This window comes from Ranitomeya variabilis, chromosome 3 (genome assembly GCF_051348905.1).
Source record: "Ranitomeya variabilis isolate aRanVar5 chromosome 3, aRanVar5.hap1, whole genome shotgun sequence".
Classification (NCBI taxonomy): Eukaryota; Metazoa; Chordata; class Amphibia; order Anura; family Dendrobatidae; genus Ranitomeya; species Ranitomeya variabilis.
In genome coordinates this window covers 453,318,102-453,338,737 of record NC_135234.1, presented here as the reverse complement: position 1 = coordinate 453,338,737, position 20,636 = coordinate 453,318,102, and the positions used below count along the sequence as shown (strand labels likewise).

The 20,636-nt window shown below is 41.5% G+C and overlaps 1 protein-coding gene across 1 annotated transcript in view; it reads right to left on the bottom strand.

The window, feature by feature from the left end:
• The window catches only part of CYBB (cytochrome b-245 beta chain), a 73,597-nt gene that overhangs the window by 42,360 nt on the left and 10,601 nt on the right, over nucleotides 1-20,636 (bottom strand). Inside the window, exons 2-7 of the mRNA XM_077296572.1 lie at nucleotides 14,806-14,901; nucleotides 13,073-13,183; nucleotides 9,856-9,940; nucleotides 8,009-8,157; nucleotides 5,074-5,264; nucleotides 1,619-1,745 (exon numbers count right to left, since the gene is read on the bottom strand). Coding sequence (XP_077152687.1) covers nucleotides 1,619-1,745; nucleotides 5,074-5,264; nucleotides 8,009-8,157; nucleotides 9,856-9,940; nucleotides 13,073-13,183; nucleotides 14,806-14,901 — 759 coding nt within the window. The remainder of the gene's footprint in view (nucleotides 1-1,618; nucleotides 1,746-5,073; nucleotides 5,265-8,008; nucleotides 8,158-9,855; nucleotides 9,941-13,072; nucleotides 13,184-14,805; nucleotides 14,902-20,636) is intronic.

Genomic DNA, 20,636 nt, shown 5'->3' with positions numbered 1-20,636 from the left:
GGTCGGATGGGCGTGGTGACATCGCTGTTTCTTCCCCCAGATCTTGCTTATCTGGACGTTGGTGGCATAGTTGTTTGCGCATGCCTAAGGTCCCGAATCCACTGCACAGGGGAGGGAAAAGAGCGCGATCTGCGCTATTCCCCTGGTGATCAGGTCAGATGGAGCGCTCTGCTGCCCGGGGCTTCAGGAAAATGGCCGCGGGATGCCGCGCGTGCGCAGATGGAGATCGCGGTGGCCATTTTCCTGAAGTAGAGTTCGCATCTCACAGGAAGATGGCCGCCCCCACCGATCACCAGGGGAATAGTGCAGATCGCGCTCTTTTCCCTCCCCTGTGCAGTGGATTCGGGACCTTGGGCATGCGCAAACCACTACGCCACCAACGTACAGATAAGCAAGATCTGGGGGAAGAAACAGCGATGTCACCACGCCCATCCGACCAGACCAGCGTGAGTGACAGGCGAAAACGGCTACTTTGGTAACGTATTTTGGCAGCATAGGTGGGGAATCGGGGTCCACAAAATACACTATTGTAATGCACAGCTCAGGCCCTATTTAACAGTATTTTTATCTCATACGGAAAAAACGGGGTGACAGGTTCCCTTTAAAACAGACATAAACATGACTCTTCTCCAAACATGCAGTGTGGGGGGACAGGCATCACAGCAGAGCTGATAGTACTATGAGAGGAGAACCGATAGAAGGGTATGCAATATGACACAGCTAAACTCAGTTGTGTTTCCCCTCCCCCATCGATCTTAACTGAAAGGTGTTACATCTGTGATCTAAAGGAGGTTGGACCAGGTAAACAGAGCTATATCTTTACATCTCACACTGAGAAACCAAAGCTATGGTGGGGGTGTTTTGTTTTTGCTGTGTTGCTGACTCCAGTTTGTATTTCGATTAACCAGTTATCTCTTGATTTTATCCTCAATGCAACTTTTACGATTTGACTCTGCTTGGCCCCAATCCCTGTCTCTGGTTCACATTTTCAGACAGCAGCCTTCCCATAGAAGCAATCCACTGAACCCCATTGTAAGACCAGATCCCTGTACAGGGGTTTCTCTGGAATCTGCCAGACATCTATCCGACGTGGTCTTTTTGAGCCTGTGGCATCTGACAGATGTAGCAATTTAAAGATGTTCACATGGGGCAAAATTAGAACTTACCGGTCTTCGCTCCTAAGCTGCCGACCATTACTCTTCTGTGTGTAGCTGTCCAAATATAGTCAACCTGTCAGTCAAGCATTTTTTTGTCTATATGGTTGGGGCAGCATAGAATGGAATCATGGGCTGCATTTTTTGCACCCTTTTAATTTCTAGAAACTATATTGTTTTAGCAAACCAGAAAGTGGGAAATATTCCCTAAGGTCATGGAAAGTGCCCGCAGAAGGAAAAAAATGCTTTTGATGGCAAATTCTGATACCATACCCATGTTTTATGTAGATAGATAGATAGATTAGATTTTCAATACAGTATGCACAAGTATTCTATAAAGAATGCAAAATATATCCACACTAAATTAAGGTGAAAATTTGTATTTGGGTTTGATAGTGAGCAGCTGTAGTTATATGTTGTAAATGTTCCAAACTATTTATTTACATCCTAAAAAAAACACATACCATTGGTGGATTTCCTGCAAATTGTGGAACTGGACATAGCTCAGATCCCCATTGTGTAAAATTTTCACATATTTCCGGATTTGAAGAAACATTTTTGTGAAGATTGGTCTGACCTCGTACAATGCGCCTAAAACACAATATATATTACTAATAATTCATAACTTATTCAAAGGATTTATGTCACATTGCTTGACACACTGATATACAGTACAGACCAAAAGTTTGGACACACCTTCTCATTTAAAGATTTTTCTGTATTTTCATGACTATGAAAATTGTACATTCACACTGAAGGCATCAAAACTATGAATTAACACATGTGGAATTATATACTTAACAAAAAAAGTGTGAAACAACTGAAATTATGTCTTATATTCTAGGTTCTTCAAAGTAGCCACCTTTTGCTTTGATGACTGCTTTGCTCACTCTTGGCATTCTCTTGATGAGCTTCAAGAGGTAGTCACCGGGAATGGTTTTCACTTCACAGGTGTGCCCTGTCAGGTTTAATAAGTGGGATTTCTTGCCTTATAAATGGAGTTGGGACCATCAGTTCTGTTGAGCAGAAGTCTGGTGGATACACAGCTGATAGTTCTACTGAATAGACTAGAGAATTTGTATTATGGCAAGAAAAAAACAGCTAAGTAAAGAAAAATGAGTGGCCATCATTACTTTAAGAAATGAAGGTCAGTCAGTCTGAAAAATTGGGCAAACTTTGAAAGTGTCCCCAAGTGCAGTGACAAAAACCATCAAGCGCTACAAAGAAACTGGCTCACATGAGGACTGCCCCAGGAAAGGAAGACCAAGAGTCACCTCTGCTTCTGAGGATAAGTTTATCCGAGTCACCAGCCTCAGAAATCGCAGGTTAACAGCAGCTCAGATTAGAGACCAGGTCAATGCCACACAGAGTTCTAGCAGCAGACACATCTCTACAACAACTGTTAAGAGGAGACTTTGTGCAGCAGGCCTTCATGGTAAAATAGCTGCTAGGAAACCACTGCTAAGGACAAGCAACAAGCAGAAGAGACTTGTTTGGGCTAAAGAACACAAGGAATGGACATTAGAGGAAATCTGTGCTTTGGTCAGATGAGTCCAAATTTGAGATCTTTGGTTCCAAAGATCGTGTCTTTGTGCAACGCAGAAAAGGTAAATGGATGGACTCTACATGCCTGGTTCCCACCGTGAAGCATGGAGGAGGAGGTGTGATGGTGTGGGGGTGCTTTGCTGGTGACACTGTTGGGGATTTATTCAAAATTGAAGGCATACTGAACCAGCATGGCTACCATAGTATCTTGCAGCGGCATGCTATTCCATCCTGTTTGTGTTTAGTTGGACCATCATTTATTTTTCAACAGGACAATGACCCCAAACACACCTCCAGGCTGTGCAAAGGCTATTTGACCAAGAAGGAGAGTGATGGGTGCTACGCCAGATGACCTGGCCTCCACAGTCACCAGACCTGAACCCAATCGAGCTGGACCGCAGAGTGAAGACAAAAGGGCCAACAAGTGCTAAGCATCTCTGGGAACTCCTTCAAGATTGTTGGAAGACCATTCCCGGTGACTACCTCTTGAAGCTCATGAAGAGAATGCCAAGAGTGTGCAAATCAGTCATCAAAGCAAAAGGTGGCTACTTTGAAGAACCTAGAATATAAGACATAATTTCAGTTGTTTTACACTTTTTTGTTAAGTATATAATTCCACATGTGTTAATTTATAGTTTTGATGCCTTCAGTGTGAATGTACAATTTTCATAGTCATAAAAATACAGAAAAATCTTTAAATGAGAAGGTGTGTCCAAACATTTGGTCTGTACTGTACCCTATTAATGTTGTAATATGCAAGAGGAACCTGGCATTAGTTTCAAGTTGCCCTAATCATAGGCAGCATTGAACACCATTGGACTAGGCAGGTGTTTTGTATGATGGACATACAGAAATAAGATGTGCCTAATTCATTGAGAGGCACATGCCACTTAATAAATGAGGGCATCTTATCAGTAGCATGTGCCTATGTACACCTTGCCAAAAGGGTAACTGTTGTCGAGACCATGAGTAACATTTATTGTATAAGGATTGAAACACTGCTACTTTTAATGAATTTGTGGACAGGCATTGTCACACCCAATTACAAATAAGCTCTTCCCATTTTGGCTGAGCTTCCCAAAATTGGTATGAAAACGACAAGTTGCAAAATTTTTATGCAACTTCACATTGGTCAAAAATTTTGCAACATTTGTAGATGTTTTACTCTTTGGCAAAGATCTGTGTTACATGCTGTATCATTTCAGATAAGACATGGATTTCAAAAGAGTCAGACACACTGATAAGTGTCTGTTGGCAACTCCCTTTTGACTTCTCTATGGTTCTACTTCATTAACAGGTCTAATACACAAATATAGAGACACTTGTCAGTCATGTCGAGCCTGATGGATTGATTGACAGGCCTCTTTGTTTATTTGGTTTATCCATCTGCACTAGAAATACTATTTAACTATCTCATTGCTATCTATCCATGTATCTATCCATCCACCCCTCTATCTATCTATCTATCTATCTATCTATCTACAAACTAGATTATATACAACAAAAGGTTTGTTTGTTTGTTTGTTTGTTTGTTTTAAGTGTAGTGCATGTACATAATTGTAACTCGTTTTCCAGGTTATAACTTATATTTCTTTAGGGCACAGGCTTGCTGTACCAAAAAAATAAGAAAATCAGCATTAGGTCTCATTCAGACGTCAGTATAAGTGCTATCTGTGTTTTCTCACAGATAGCACTCATACCTGTGATAGACTATGGGGGGCTGTTCAGGTGTCCATTTTTTTCCTTCAACTAAGTGGTCCGTTTAAAAAGGAAATATGTCTCATTTTGTTGAGAGGGTCGGATCAAAATCGGCTATGCAAGTCTATGGTTCCGTAAGAAAACTGACTGTAAGAACTATCAGAAAGGAGAAGGTAAAGAAACTTATGGGTTTCTTTCTCCATGTATGAGAAAAACTGACCCTCGATTCACATTCTGACCAAAGTCTGATCAAAGTAATCGTTCAGCTTTTCTCGTACTTGAGAAAATCGGACGTGTGAATGAACCCTTACGTGCCCACTTTTTCTCTATCACTGCCTCTGGTATTTGTTGTCCCTGCTGTCAGCAGTCATGTGGGAGTGGATACCACAAAGCTACTCAACATGGTAACTGGCTGCAGTGGTCACATGCTGGACGTTACTGCTGCGACCATGTCAACAAATACCAGGGACAACTGTAGAGAGGCAGCACTACAGAGGCAGGGGTTAAGCAAGGCTGATTTTCTTATATTTATATAGAGCAAGCCTTTTCCCTACATAAACTAAACCTTTACAACTTCTTTTATGCAAAACTACAGCACATGAATATTATTGTGCACTATGGATTTTCTAGCACGTAAAGTAACCTAAGTTAGATTAGTATTCAGTAAAATACAGACCCTGCTCCATGGATGACAAGACCGATGAAGAAGATGACAAAAAGATGATGAGTGTACCAAAACACTTCAAAGTATGACCTTCGAATAAGTTTTGCGGACGAAGTTATTATTAGGATCAAGGCAAGAGTGATCACTACTCCTGTAAGTCCGGCCAGAAAAGTGAACGCCACGTTGATTCCTCCTATTGGATTCTGTTGGAAAACAGAAATGTATAACATATGAAATCCAATCATTGACCAAGCAAGGTAAGTACGACGTATACAGTACACCGACGCTTTACTCAAGGTGCAACATCTTAGAGCGTTTTCAGAGGGAAATAGATGCATTTAAAAAGTACAAAGCATTCTTGGGAATGACTTCTTGTAATCATTCAGAAGAATATACACAGGTAAGTTGCCTCTCATTCCTTCATAACTAAACAGATAGTTATGTTCTTTTGTGATCTTGTCATGTAGAATTATATGGAAAAATATTTTAAATATACCAACCCAATCACTTAAAAGGAGCAAATAGAAATAAATATGATCCTATAGCACATCTCCACAATCAAGGCTTTGGTTTTCGGTGACAAGCAGTACAGTAAGTGGAAATCTAAAAATTAGACTGGTTTTTCCCTGGATTTAATACACTATTTCCTCCTTACAATGCCAACTTCTGACTGGATTATTTCATCATGTTTGTCTTTTGTTCTCTGTTTACTTCTGCTTTGCGGCTAAATGGTAATGTTTGGTGATTTTTCCATGTCACCATTTTTATTACAAACTTTTACCACCAAGCTTAACATTAGTCTGATAATCCTGTTCTGTAGACATCACTTTCAGTGGTTACTTTCATTATCATCCCAGACAAGATTACAATGAAAAGTATGACTGTTTTACATATATAGCATTTCATTTATAGTAGCTTCATTTGACCTTTGTGGGAGAGTTTTCTAGCCATGTCCTGTAATCTATGCAGAAGTCACTGTGCAAGCCAGGCAGTGGAGGAAGGGAGTTGTGAACATCTTCTGTATCGCAAAGTAGCTCCACTGCAATATATATATATATATATATATATATATATATATATATATATATATACATATATACAAAACTTTTTGCACGTTTAAAATTGTTCCAGAAAATGCTTATTTTATGTTTATTTAAAAAACAGAGAAAAAAGGCAAATTGAACATAATTTTATACAAAGCACCAAAAATAAGCAGGACAAAATTGTTGGCACCCTCAACTTAATATTTGGTTGCATACCCTTTGAAATAAATAACTGCAATCAATCACGTCCTACAACCCAACCATCAACAAGCTTCTTACACCTCCCAACTGGAATTTTGGACCACTCCTCTTTTGCAAACTGCTCCAGGTCTCTCATATTTGAAGGTTCCTTATCCCAACACAAACATAAATTTTAAAATCTCTCCACAGGTGTTCAATGGGATTTAGATCCGGACTCGTTGCTGGCCATTTCAGAACTCTCCAGCGCTTTGTTTCCATCCATTTCTGGGTGCTTCTTGAAGTTTGTTTGGGGGTCATTGTTCTGTTGGAAAACCCATGATCCAGGACCAAACCCAGCTTTCTGACACTGGGCACTACACTGCGACCTATAATCATTTTGTAATCTTGAGATTTCATGATACCTTGCACACATCAAAAAAAAAGAAAAGGAACCATGCATATAAAGCACACACCCAAATCGTAGAAAAATTGTATATGTATAATAGGTACAAAATGTATTAATTGACAAAAATTCACAATAAAACCGTATTAAAAGAACAAACCACATCACCACTAGTCCCATGACATTATAATATATACAAAAAAGTCACAATGGCACTATAAGTGCCTGAAATGACACTACACATAAACACAATAATTTGCTGCTGACATGCAAATAAGCAAGGCAAAGAAAAAAAAACTCCACATAAATTCTGGGCGTCCCCAGACTTAATGGAAGATATATATATGCCTATATAAGTGTAGGTGCTGATATTCCCAAGAGAGCTCCAATAAGCCCCATAGAGTTTGCAAAGATACGCATGGGGCTTCTCCCACACTCCTCTGGTCCCGGCACTATTCTCCCCCTGACGCCTTGATGGCTGACGCTACATGCTGGGCTGCCCCATATGATGATATTACCACTCTTGATCGCCTTTTAGTTCTACCTTCTGTCTCTGATTTCCCTTCATACTACTTTTCATTATAATGAAATGCCTTCACTAGCTTCTTTGCAAAAAAAGGGGTAAAAAGTAAAACAAAAATAAAAAAATGTAAAAATTAAACATACCGTAATTCAGCACCAACTTTATCCACCATAAAAAATAGACATTTAAAAAATTAAAAATATTTGGTACTGTTGCGTCCATAAAAGTCTGCTTTATCAAAATATAAAATAATGTGACCTATACAGTAAGCACCGTAATGCAAGAAAAAATAATGAAATGCCAGAACTGCTGGATTGCAAAAAAAGTGCAATATAAAGTGGTCAGACTCAAAACATCATATGTGCCCCAACAAATGTCAGCACGCCATGCAAAAAAAAAATTGCTTAATCATTCCACCTTCGGAAAAATCAAAAAGTTGCAGGTCTCAGAAATAAACCATGCAACTTTGACATTGCCATAATTAAACTGACTTGAAGAATCATCTGACAAGGTCATTTTTACCACACAAGTAACGCCGTAAAAACAAAACAAAAAACAATGGTGGAATTGCTTTTCTTTCGCAATTTCACCGCTTTTGGAATTTTTTGGTTTTCCTGTACATTTCATGGTAAAATGAATGATATAATCTCAATACTCAAGTGGCTATGTCAATTGAAAATTAAAAATCTTTTGGCTCTTGCAAAAAAGGGGAGGAAAAAATCTAAAGAGTGTAAAAAGAAAATTGCCTGTGGAAGGAAGGTGATGAAGATTTAATGAAAAGGAGTTAAGATATCTTACCGGCACTCTTGAACGAACAAAGTTGACATATGTTTCATTGTCTCTGTCTCCAAGGTCAGAAAGAACAGTTTGTATTGTACCGTTTACGGACTCAACTCTTGCATCCACAAGCCTTTCCACATTAAATAAATGCGCCACGGTGTGAATAGCTGGAGCAAAGCAATAAACAATAATTATTATTGCAGGAGACTGCCCTTCTTTGTAGTGCAACTATCAACTCTCCAATAGAGTGGAAGCAATTTGAAGGACCTGGCACATTGGCCATGTCTGTAATTTGTGGCTGCTGCACAGGAGCCCTGAGGACTGTCTCCTACCTCCAGGCATCTGCAGCTCTGCTCTTCATTAGCTGTCGCGTTGCAGCGTGACGTGCATGTGATGTTGCGCTAGGCTGGGTCATCAAAACGAGAAGGTTCTTAGGGCTCCCATCCAGCAATCATTGACTGCCAATGCAGTAGCTGGACCAGGTCATGCAAATCAATTTGGGCCAACTCTACTTTCGGCTGAATGAATATTGGATATTACTCATGATCTTGCATAAAAATAAAAATGAGATAAAGAGTAACAAAAATATCAGACACTATGAATTTTATTCATAAAACCACCTTAGTTCTACATGTCAAAAATTATATATTCTCCATTGTGCCGTCTCATTGTCAAATCGCTGCAAATCCACAGCAAAACCACAAAAAAGAAGACGTGCTGCAGTTTTAAAAAAACTGTAGTATGCACCGAAAACTATGTGATTGTTGCCAGCATTCGGTGTATCAGATTTTTTTTATCTAGTTTTTTGCAGAAGTGGGAAAGCCACACAAAGATCAAAGGCTTCTAAATGTTTATTGGTAAGTTTAATGTTTAGATATGACCGAGTGCATACACAATGGCAGTTTGGGGCAGTTTTCTGAAATGTGGTAACATTATATACACACCTCATAATTAGGCAAAAATGATGTGACTAAGGTCAGGTCCACAGATTTTTTGAAAAATGGGAGAGCTTAGCCACACGAAAAACATGCCCTCATGCAGCTGAATTTTTTTTAATGTTAGAGGTCTTAGAAAATTGAGACACAAACTAAACTTTTTTTTTAATTTTGCCATTTTTTGTTTTTTTTACGACGAGGTTCACAAACTTTTTGAAAAAAACATGGGTGAGCTTAACTAAGCAAAAAGCAAAGCCTCCTACAGCTAAATCAAGGCTGACAAACTCATTATAATCTATGCCAAAAAGTGGTGTAAATGCACTCAAGTGCCCAATTTAAGTACATTTCTTGGGGTTGTGCTCGACAGCTGAAAGATGTCCCAAATTCATCAAGGGCTTGAGGACACAACAGTATTTTCGGTCTGAGTGCTATCCATTAAAAAAACAGATCACGCTTGTACCCTTGTTATTCAATACGGGAGTACGATGAGAGATTTTTTCCACCGGCCACTGGTGTGTGAAAAGAATTGCAGCATGCACGATTTTCCTCCAGAAATCATGTGAGATGCACTCATTCTAATCTATGGGTGCGAAAAATAAATTGGATGGTACAGTACAGCACCCTGTTCTTACAGATACATTGCAATTCTGTAACATAGGAAACTGTAAATTGTCTCGCAAATTAATAATAGAAAAAAACCTAAAAGATTGTACATGGATGACAAGAGAGAAAAAAATCGTCCCCCTTTTCTGGATAAAACTCTGAACAATTTTTTCGTGTGAACCTACTCCAGGAGGCACATGCATTTTAATAAATTTGGCACATCTTACTCCAGCACATTCTTCATGAAGACTGCCATGCAATGTATTTTATGGTTTAATATATATTACATGACTGAATGATGAATATGATTTTTTTTTTCATACTAACCTGTATGCAAAGCAATCATCCAAGCAACCATTTTGTGAAAAGTGAGGTTTCTATCAAGCTGTCTTCTTACACTTCTCCCACAGCACTAGAAAAAAACAAGCAAAAAAAGATCAAAAACGAAACAGTAATGTTATGCCACGATATTTTATTGATCCCTAGTTAATCAGTTTCAAAATCTCTGTATTCTCATACTCCTAATAAAAAGTTATGTTTTACTATGCAAACTAAAATATGCTAAAACAGAATAAAACAAACTGACATCTTGTAGGCATCTGTCATAGGACTGAATTAAAATGATATAGAAGACAGAGAATAGAGAATAGAAGTACGCTTATGAATTACATAAATTATAATATTGTTTTTTAGAATGCATGGTATGGGCTCAATCCATTTATTATACCAGTCATAATGAGGGGTATGCAGGACTAAGAGGTGCCAAATTCATTAAAGGGAATCTGTCATCAGGTTTTAGCAATGTAATCTGAGAGCAGCATAATGAAGGCGCACAAACAAGTGATGTGTCACTTACTGGTCTGTGTTTTTCTATTTCACTACAATCTGTGTTTTCTCAGCAGATGATTGTCACTACAGGACAACTGGCCTTGTGCCTCCTTGTCCAGCTACACCCCAGGACTGATTAGCAGCTCTGTCTCACTATATAATGTACATAGAGTGCTGTGATGTGACGGGGTTATATGCAGCTTAACAACGGAGCTCTGCTAGAACTGCAGCAGAGAAAACAGAGACTCTATATAACTGCTGCACCTAGTATATTAAGTGATACATCCATGGAATCGGGGTCTTTGTCTCTACCTGCTGACGTATTACTTAGGAAAAAGCTGCTGACAGATTCCCTTTAAGAGGAGCTTGCCACTTAATTAATTAGGTGTATCTTACCACTGGTGTGTGCCTCCATGCGCCTTACCAGAAATGTTCCACTAGTCAGGGACAGGAGCAACATTTATGGCATAAATTAGGCCACAACTTTTGGTGAATTTCTGTCGGGCTTCGCCATGCCCCATCCCACCTATACCTTATTTCTGTTTCTTATGGACCTTGTAAATAAGAGATACACATTTGTAATAACTATTTTAAAGAATCTCCCATCTTTTAACCAGTTTTATGGAAAAAATAAAAGCCCAATTCGTTTCCTACGCCAGTCTTAGTGAGGGGTGTGCAGAAGTAGGATTCACCTAATTCACTAAGAGGCCCACAACACTTAATTAAGTGTATCTTCTCACTGGAGTGCACCTCCATGCGCCTCCCCAGAAATGCTACTCTAGTCATAGATTGGAGTAACATTTCTGGAGTAAGTTATGCCACTGCTTTTGATAAATTTAATGGTTGGGCTTAGCCGAATGCCGCTCCAGCTCCATTTTAGCGGAACTGGAGGAAATTGGTGTGAAAACAACAAAAAATGTTAAGACATTTGAATGTGTTTTACCACATTTTTCTAGCAAAAACACCTTGATGAATCGGGCCCTAAGTCTTGACATGTTTTTACAGAATATCTATTTTAGATTGAGGACATTGCACAGAAGACAGAGACTAAGTAAGCCAGTAATTTAAAAAAAATGGGATGATTTCTGATTGCGAGATGCATATATATAATATACAGTGCATACAAGACGAATCGATTCACTCAAATCTTTGAGCCAAGTCAGCCAATCAAAGGCAAATTCCATTTTGAAAAATTTACTGATCACTAAAGCTTTCTTCCCAACTGCCCCCATTTCAGGGGAAGTAAGGATGGGGGTGATTGGAATTAATTTGTCGGATCCTTTTTATGTTCAGGATAGAAATAAGATGACGCTATATTAATAATAGTAATAATATTAATAATAATAATAATAATAATAATTAACTGGCAGTGAGCTGTGGTTTCCTTGTTTTTGCTTTCTGGTGTTTCAGCTCTGTAGCCAAAGTGCCATTTGGTCAAACCTTGCAATTTAATATAGTTCCTAATATTTAGACTCTAAGACTGGTTTCACACATCTGTGTTTTGAGTTCTATACTTAGACAGCTATGCACAGACTGGCCACTGGTCTCCTTACCCAAACTCGGCAGCTTCCTATATGCCAATAAGACCTGATCCTTGCACTGCGATTCCTACTCAGACTGTGAAACAAAAATGTGTGAATTCAGCCTTATCATGCAAATTGTCTCTTCAGAGAGGAAGAGAGCTAGAACTCTAGTGCCACCTATTGGAAGGTAGCAATCTTGCAAGTCAATGTTGACCCTTTAACGAGCCTTGTCACATGACTTAGGATAATAGCCAAACCAGAATCTCAATTTGCAGACACTGTGTTTCGGGGTACTGCCCCTCGTCAGTGCAAAGCGGATGTTCAGCCTTATCGGCACCGTAGTCGCAGACCACTGTCATCTCTACACTGAAAATGGTACTGCTAAATAACACTAGACTCTGCATAGAGGTAATTCTGTAATTTTGCTCTCCAGGCTGTCTTATCTATTTCTGTTCATGAATACTTCCATATCGATGCCCTAACTTTAGGACAGGTCATTAATATCACATCAGTAGGGTGTCTGACGCATGGCACACCCACTGATCAGCTCTTAGCAGGTTCCATAGGCACTAGAAGCACACAGTGTAGGGATCAAGAACTTCAAAGATCAGAAAGCTATAAAATGGTTTGAGGTTGGGTACTGTAGGTATCTTCAATCAAAACTGAGGTGCAGTACCAGATAATAGTTACTGCACTATATGCAGAGCTGTGACATCCTGTGTCCATATATAATGTACTGTACTTACAGGGTGTGTGACCTGCTAACAGATGATAACTAGAGTTGTCGGGTGTTGGACCCACAATAATCTACTACTGATGATGACCAATCCTATGGATAGATCATACATATATTAGTCCTGGAAAACCTCTATAAGAAAATATTTAGAAATAAAATTGCCATGTAAAAATAGTCCAGTGAGAAATGCCTTATTGTGTATACCCTTTTCCTTATGAATATTTCAACTCAAAATGCATAAAATGTTTTTAAACATTAAAAATAAGAAATACTGTTAACCATTCTGAATAAGTGGTAAATAGGTAACATGATTTTAAATGTACTTAAAAGGGACTACCAATAGGTTTACAAGTTAGGAAACATGAGTATAACCATTGACTTATGGTAGTTCAATGGGAAACAATGGAAGTCAATATTTTTTTCCACATGAATGAGACCAATATTGCTGTGGTCTTACCGCACTGGATCCACGCAGAAATGAAAGTAGATTTCGACATACTGGAAGAAGGATAAGGAGGCAGTTGAAGTTCAAGCAGGCGGCTGGTGCTCTGGCCCATGCTAGAGCAGACTGCAAAAAAAGAAAAAGAAATTATATATGTGGGAGGCACATCATATGGCACACTAATTGTAATGATTCCATGATCTGTCTGTAAAAATAACAGTACACAAACTGATGTGTGAAAAAGCTCTTATTCATAAATCTCACTTGGTTTTCTAAATACCTTTAGGGTATGTTTCCACGGTCAGGAAACGCTGCTTGTTTGACGCTGCGCAGAGCTGCAGCGTCAAACAAGCAGCGTCCAGATGTTCCAGCATAGTGGAGGGGATTTTATGAAATCCCGTCTCCACTATGCGTGGAAACCCGCACGCGGCGGCCCTGCGACTACGGACATGCTGCGCGTCTTTTCAGATCGCAGCATGTCCGTACACCTTGCAGGGATGCAGCGTCCCCGCAAGGCATATCACAGGGCGCTATGGGAGAGAGCGATCATCCCGGATGTGAAGAGTTAACACATCCGGCATGATCGCGTCCCAGAAAGGGGGCGGGGCTTAGCGCCGAGCGGCTTCGCCGCTGCGGCAATACCGCCGGCCATCCTGAACGTGGAAACATACCCTTACATGTGAAAATTTCAAAAAGAACATAAAGAGCATTTGTCTATATTCTACACAAACAGAACACTGTACTGCGTATTAATATATGGTTTTCAAAGGCTCCAGAGGCTTTGTTCTAAGAAGAAATGTTGGCAGTATTCAAAGTAGCCTTGTGGAGCCTTTAATTCATCATAGATGGAAAAAGGTAAGACTATTTGCTATAAATTACACCACATTTTTAATAATTAATTGTGGAAATATTTTTATAATTGTAACTAAATGAAGAGTCCACCTATAACATATGTGAATACTTTCAAGTTAAAGGGGATATCAATTACACGGACAATCCCTTCCTAAATACAAAATGTAAAATCCTCACCTCACGTGACATTTCTATGCCATTTGAGCCCTGCAGACAATCAGCTGCCATTATTGAGCCGTTGTGCTTTCTGTTCCTTCGGCCAAACCCCGTAAGTCTGGGGAAGGTGTGGGCCTAGGGCGGACATACCCTTGGTGCAACCTCTGCAGCCGCACAGGGGCCCAGAAGACAAGAGGGCCCACTTCCACCTCCAAAGCAGTTGGACTGGTGTGTCATGATGAAATATTGGAATGCAAAGGGCCCTTGTTATGCTCTTGCATAAAAGCCCTCTTTTGTTTGTGTCCACCCCTGGTTTGAGCACTGCAGGCCATTAACCGCCATTGATTGGCAGCAGCGCTCATGTGGCATAACAATGTCATGCAAGCTTCTGGGAGCCAAGCACCAACATCGTCAAAACTGCGACGATACCGAAGGTGAGTATAAGGCCGTGTTCAGTATTTGGTCAGTTTTTTTACCTCAGTATTTGTAAGCCCAAACCAAAAATGGCTGATAAATGTAGAAGTGGTGACGTGCTTCTATTAAACTTTTCCTCTGATTGTTCCGCTCCTGATTTTGGCTTACAGATACTAATGTAAAATACTGACCCAATACTGAACGTGTGGACATGGCCTAAGATGGTTTCATTTTACAAGGATGACTACAATAATTCAGAAGGAGTTGTCCAAGTAGCAGTCAATCCCTTTAACAGATACATTCTAAATGAAGATTAAGATACTTACCCCATAAAGTTTTCTGGAGAAGAAATATGTTGGGCCTGCATCATAGACAAGATAGTAATTCCAGAAAAGAAATGCGTTTATTCCTAACCAAGCCAGCTGAAAAAAAATATTTATGATAATTATGTGTTATAATGAATGTTAGGCATGGAAAACTTAAAAACGTATGCGTATATAAAAGTTTACTAGTTGCCTATGGTCAGCTATTTTTTTTTTTTAACATGGCTTTATTAAAGCTCTACAATAAAGGTCATCACAAGTATATGGTGTCCAAGAAAACTATATGTGGGATGTTACATAGCAAAGACATGCTCATAGAGAGAGATTATAGCATTAATGCAAAACCATTGCAATTTGTGCAACTAGAACCACAGAGACCGGTGAAACATTCATTGCCTCAAAAGTTGCCATCAAGTGGGTTCATCATATTTTTGATATATTTTGAGAGTCTTCCAATCTGATGATATCCTTTAGACAAGATAAGAGATTGCGTACGTCATAACCAAAAGGAAAAATATAAAAAAATGAGAACAACAAGGCGGTAAAAAGAACCAGGAGAAAGGCAAAAGGGGCGGAGATGTTGATGTCCATGGGTCCTTGCATGAGCAAGTTTTTTTAGGGTATTTTACAAAAATTAAAGTTGGTTCTTTTAGTACTACCCTTCACAAGTACCAGGCTGTATTATAAAAGTGTGATTTAACTTTATTCTAAATTATTGAGGGCAGGGTTGCTATGAAATTTTCCCAAGGAGCAAAGAACTTCTGCACACGTAAACTCCTTAAGTATAGAGTAGATGCCTCCATCCAATCCATTTAAAAGAGAGACAAAATATGTTTTTCTAGGAATAATTTAAGGGGTGGGTTGTGGGGGGGCTTATCCAGCTTGGAGGTTTGCTTTTTTAAGCTACTGATATTAGGTGTAGGAGTTTTGTAAAGACCTTGTCACATTTATTTTTTTGGGGTGTACCCACCACGAAGATTCCCCAAAGGATGTCAAAAAGAATGAAGGTACTTCAAGGTAAGGTGTTTAACTGTTGGCCAAAACCCCTTGATCACCTCGCATGCCCACAGGCAATGTATAATTATCCCCGTCACGACTTTGCGATATTCTGCTTTTTTCATTTTCGTTTTTTACTCCCCTTCCAAGAGCCATAACTGTTACTTTTTCCTTCAATATAGCCATATGAGGGCTTGTTTTTTGAGAGTTGAGTTGTAATTTTTGAATTAGATGATTCATTTTATCTTGTGATGCACTGGAAAGCGGGGAAAAAAATTCAATTGCATTGAAAATGCAAAAAACGTGTAATTTCAAAATAGTTTTTTTTTTCATTTTTTATTTACCATGTTCACTATACGGTAAAACTGACTGGCAATATGATTCCCCAGGTCAGTACGAGTATGCAGACACCAAACATGTATAGATTATTTTGTATTTAAGTGGAAATTTGTAATAAGAAAAAAAAATTGTGTAATCATTTTCCAAGACCCGTAATGTTTTCTCATGATGTTTTTACAGATACCATTTTGGGGTAGACACAATGCTTTGATCGCCTCTTATTGCATTTTATTGCAATGTTTCAGCAGCCAAAAAAACATAATAATAACGTTTTTATTCTTATTTTTTTTGTTACACCGTTTACTGATCTGATTAATATATTTTATGTTTGATAGATCGGGCGTTTCTGAACTCAGCGATACCAAATATGTGAGGGGGTAATTATTATTGTAGCGTGAGAAAATATTCAGAAAAATTCTCACACTAGAGTTCATATGAATTTATGCCACCAGGGGGCGCAGCACCGCAAGTCAACATTCCATACATTCCCCAGTTTTTACAACCAGGCTTGGCTGCATTAGCAGTGCTCCTGGTTGTAAAATTATTTAACCCCTTCAGATGGATTTACATTGTGGGACATGACTGTACGGCAGACAGGTATGGGATATTGGTGTTTTTTATTTTTCCATTTTTTTCAGAAGATTGAGGGTCGTCAGTTGGATTGTGAGTACAATAAAGATATTAAAACCCATGTGTATTTATTTCATTAAAATAATTTATTCATAATGTGTGTGTTTATTTAACCATTTGTTACTATTGGATTAATAATGGATAGGTGTCTTATTGACATCTCTCCATTATTAACCTGGCTTAATGCACCTTACATTAGCAAGGTGACATTAACCCATTATTACCCCATATCCCACCGCTACTCGGGAGTGGGAAGAGAGTGGCCAAGTGCCAGAATAGGCGCATCTTCCAGATGTGCCTTTTCTGCGGTGGCTGGGGGAAGATGTTTTTAGCCGGGGGGGGCCAATAACCATGGACCCTCTCTAGGCTATTAATATCTGCCCTCAGTCACTGGCTTTCCCACTCTGGCGGAGAAAATTGCACGGGAGCCCACGCCAGTTTTTTCCGTGATTTAACCCTTTATTTTAACACCTAGAGCTTCCAAATTTTTCACACACGCACTACTAAAATTATTATTGAGGAATATGTAAAAATATAATGGATATGAAATGGTTTACTGTATGTAAACCATGTCTCATATCCTGTCAGGTTTGAGAAGGAGATAGCAAACGCCGGCAATTGAATTACCGGCTTTCAAGCTATCTAGCTCTGCATGAAATTGTAAATATCTATATATATGAGGCATCGTGATTACTCGCTAATCCCGCCCCCTGCACAGTAGCTCCACCCCCCACCACATCACCACACACAATCCTGCCCCCCACCACATCACCACACACAATCCTGCCCATCACCACACATAATCCCGACCCCCACCACATCACCACAAATAATCCCGCCCCCCAACACATCACCACACAATCCTGCCCCAACACATAACCACACATAATCCCACCCTCACATTACCACACATAATCCCGCCCCCCCACCACATTACCACACATAATCCCACCCCCACCACATCACCACACACAATCCCGCCCCCACCACATCACCACACACAATCCCGCCCCCACCACATCACCACACATAATCCCGCCCCAACACATAACCACACATAATCCCGCCCCCCACATCACCACACACAATCCCGCCCCACACCACATCACCACACATAATCCCGCCCCCCACCACATCACCACACATAATCCCACCCCCAACACATCACCACACAATCCCGCCCCCAACACATAATCACACATAATCCCACCCCCACATTACCACACATAATCCCGCCCCCCACCACATAACCACACATAATCCCGCCCCCCCACCACATTACTATACATAATCCCGCCCCCCCACCACATTACCACACATAATCCTACCCCCCACCACATTACCACACATAATCCCACCCCCACATTACGACACATAATCCCGCCCCCACCACATAACCACACATAATCCCGCCCCCCCACCACATTACCACACATAATCCTGCCCCCCACCACATTACCACACATAATCCTGCCCTCCAACACATCACCACACATAATCCCGCCCCCCCACCACATCACCACACACAATCCCGCCCCCCACCACATTACTACACATAATCCCGCCCCCCACCACATTACCACACATAATCCCGCCCCCCCACCACATTACCACACATAATCCCGCCCCCCACCACATCACCACACACAATCTCGCCACCCCACCACATTACCACACATAATCCCGCCCCCACCACATTACCCCACATAATCCCGCCCCCCACCACATTACCACACATAATCCCACACCCCACCACATTACTACAGATAATCCCGCCCCCACCACTTTACCACACATAATCTCGCCCCCTACCACATTACCACAGATAATCCCGCTGCCTCACCACATTACCATACATAATCCCGTCCCCCACCACATTACCACAGATAATCCTGCCCCCCACCACATTACCACACATAATCCCGCAGCCCCACCCCATCACCACACATAATCCCGCCCCCCCACCCCATGACCACACATAATCCCGCCCCCCCACCCCATCACCACACATAATAACATCACCACACATAATCCCACCCCCACCCCATCACCACACATAATCCCACCCCCCCACCACATTACCACACATAATCCTGCCCCCCACCACATTACCACACATAATCCCCCCCACCACATTACCACACATAATCCCACCCCCCCACCACATTAACACACATAATCCCACCCGCCACTACATTACTACACATAATCCCACCCACCACATTACCACACATAATCCCGCCCCCCCACCACATTACCACACATAATCCCGCCCCTACCACATTACTACAGATAATCCCACCCCCCATCACATTACCACACATAATCCCGCCCCCACCACATTACCACACATAATCCCGCCCCCCCACCACATTACTACAGATAATCCCGCCCCACCACATTACCACACATAATCCTGCCCCCCACCACATTACCACACATAATCCCCCACTACATTACCACACATAATCCCGCCCCCCACCACATTACTACAGATAATTCCGTCCCCACCACATTACCACACATAATCCCGCCCCCCACCACATTACCACAGATAATTCCGCTGCCCCACCACATCACCACACATAATCCCGCCCCCAACACATCACCACACAATCCCGCCCCCCCAACACATCACCACACATAATCCCGCCCCCCAACCACATCACCACACACAATCCCGCCCCCCACCACATCACCACACATAATCCCGCCCCCCACCACAGCACCACACATAATCCTGCCCCCAACACATCACCACACAATTCCGCCCCAACACATCACCACACATAATCCTGCCCCCACCACATTACTACACATAATCCCGCCCCCCACCACATTACCACACATAATCCCGCCCCCCAACACATCACCACATATAATCCCACCCCCCACCACATTACCACACATAATTCCGCCCCCACCACATTACCACAGATAATCCCGCCCCCACCACATTACCACACATAATCCCGCCCCGACCACATTACCACACATAATCCCGCCCCCCACCACATTACCACACAATCCCGCCCCCCACCACATTACTACAGATAATCCCGCCCCCCACCACATTACCACACATAACCCCCCCCACCACATTACCACACATAATCCCCCACCACATCACCACACACAATCCCGCCCCCCACCACATCACCACACATAATCCCGCCCCCCACCACAGCACCACACATAATCCTGCCCCCCAACACATCACCACACAGTTCCGCCCCAACACATCACCACACATAATCCTGCCCCCACCACATTACTAAACATAATCCCGCCCCCCACCACATTACCACACATAATCCCGCCCCCCAACACATCACCACATATAATCCCACCCCCCACCACATTACCACACATAATTCCGCCCCCTACCACATTACCACAGATAATCCCGCCCCCCACCACATTACCACACATAATCCCGCCCCGACCACATTACCACACATAATCCTGCCCCCCACCACATTACCACACATAATCCCGCCCCCCACCACATTACTACAGATAATCCCGCCCCCCACCACATTACCACACATAATCCCGCCCCCCACCACATTACCACACATAATCCCCCACTACATTACCACACATAATCCCTCCCCCCACCACATTACCACACATAATCCCGCCCCCCACCACATTACTACAGATAATTCCATCCCCACCACATTACCACACATAATCCCGCCCCCCACCACATTACCACAGATAATTCCGCTGCCCCACCACTTCACCACACATAATCCCGCCCCCCAACACATCACCACACAATCCCGCCCCCCCAACACATCACCACACATAATCCCGCCCCCTCACCACATCACCACACACAATCCCGCCCCCCACCACATCAC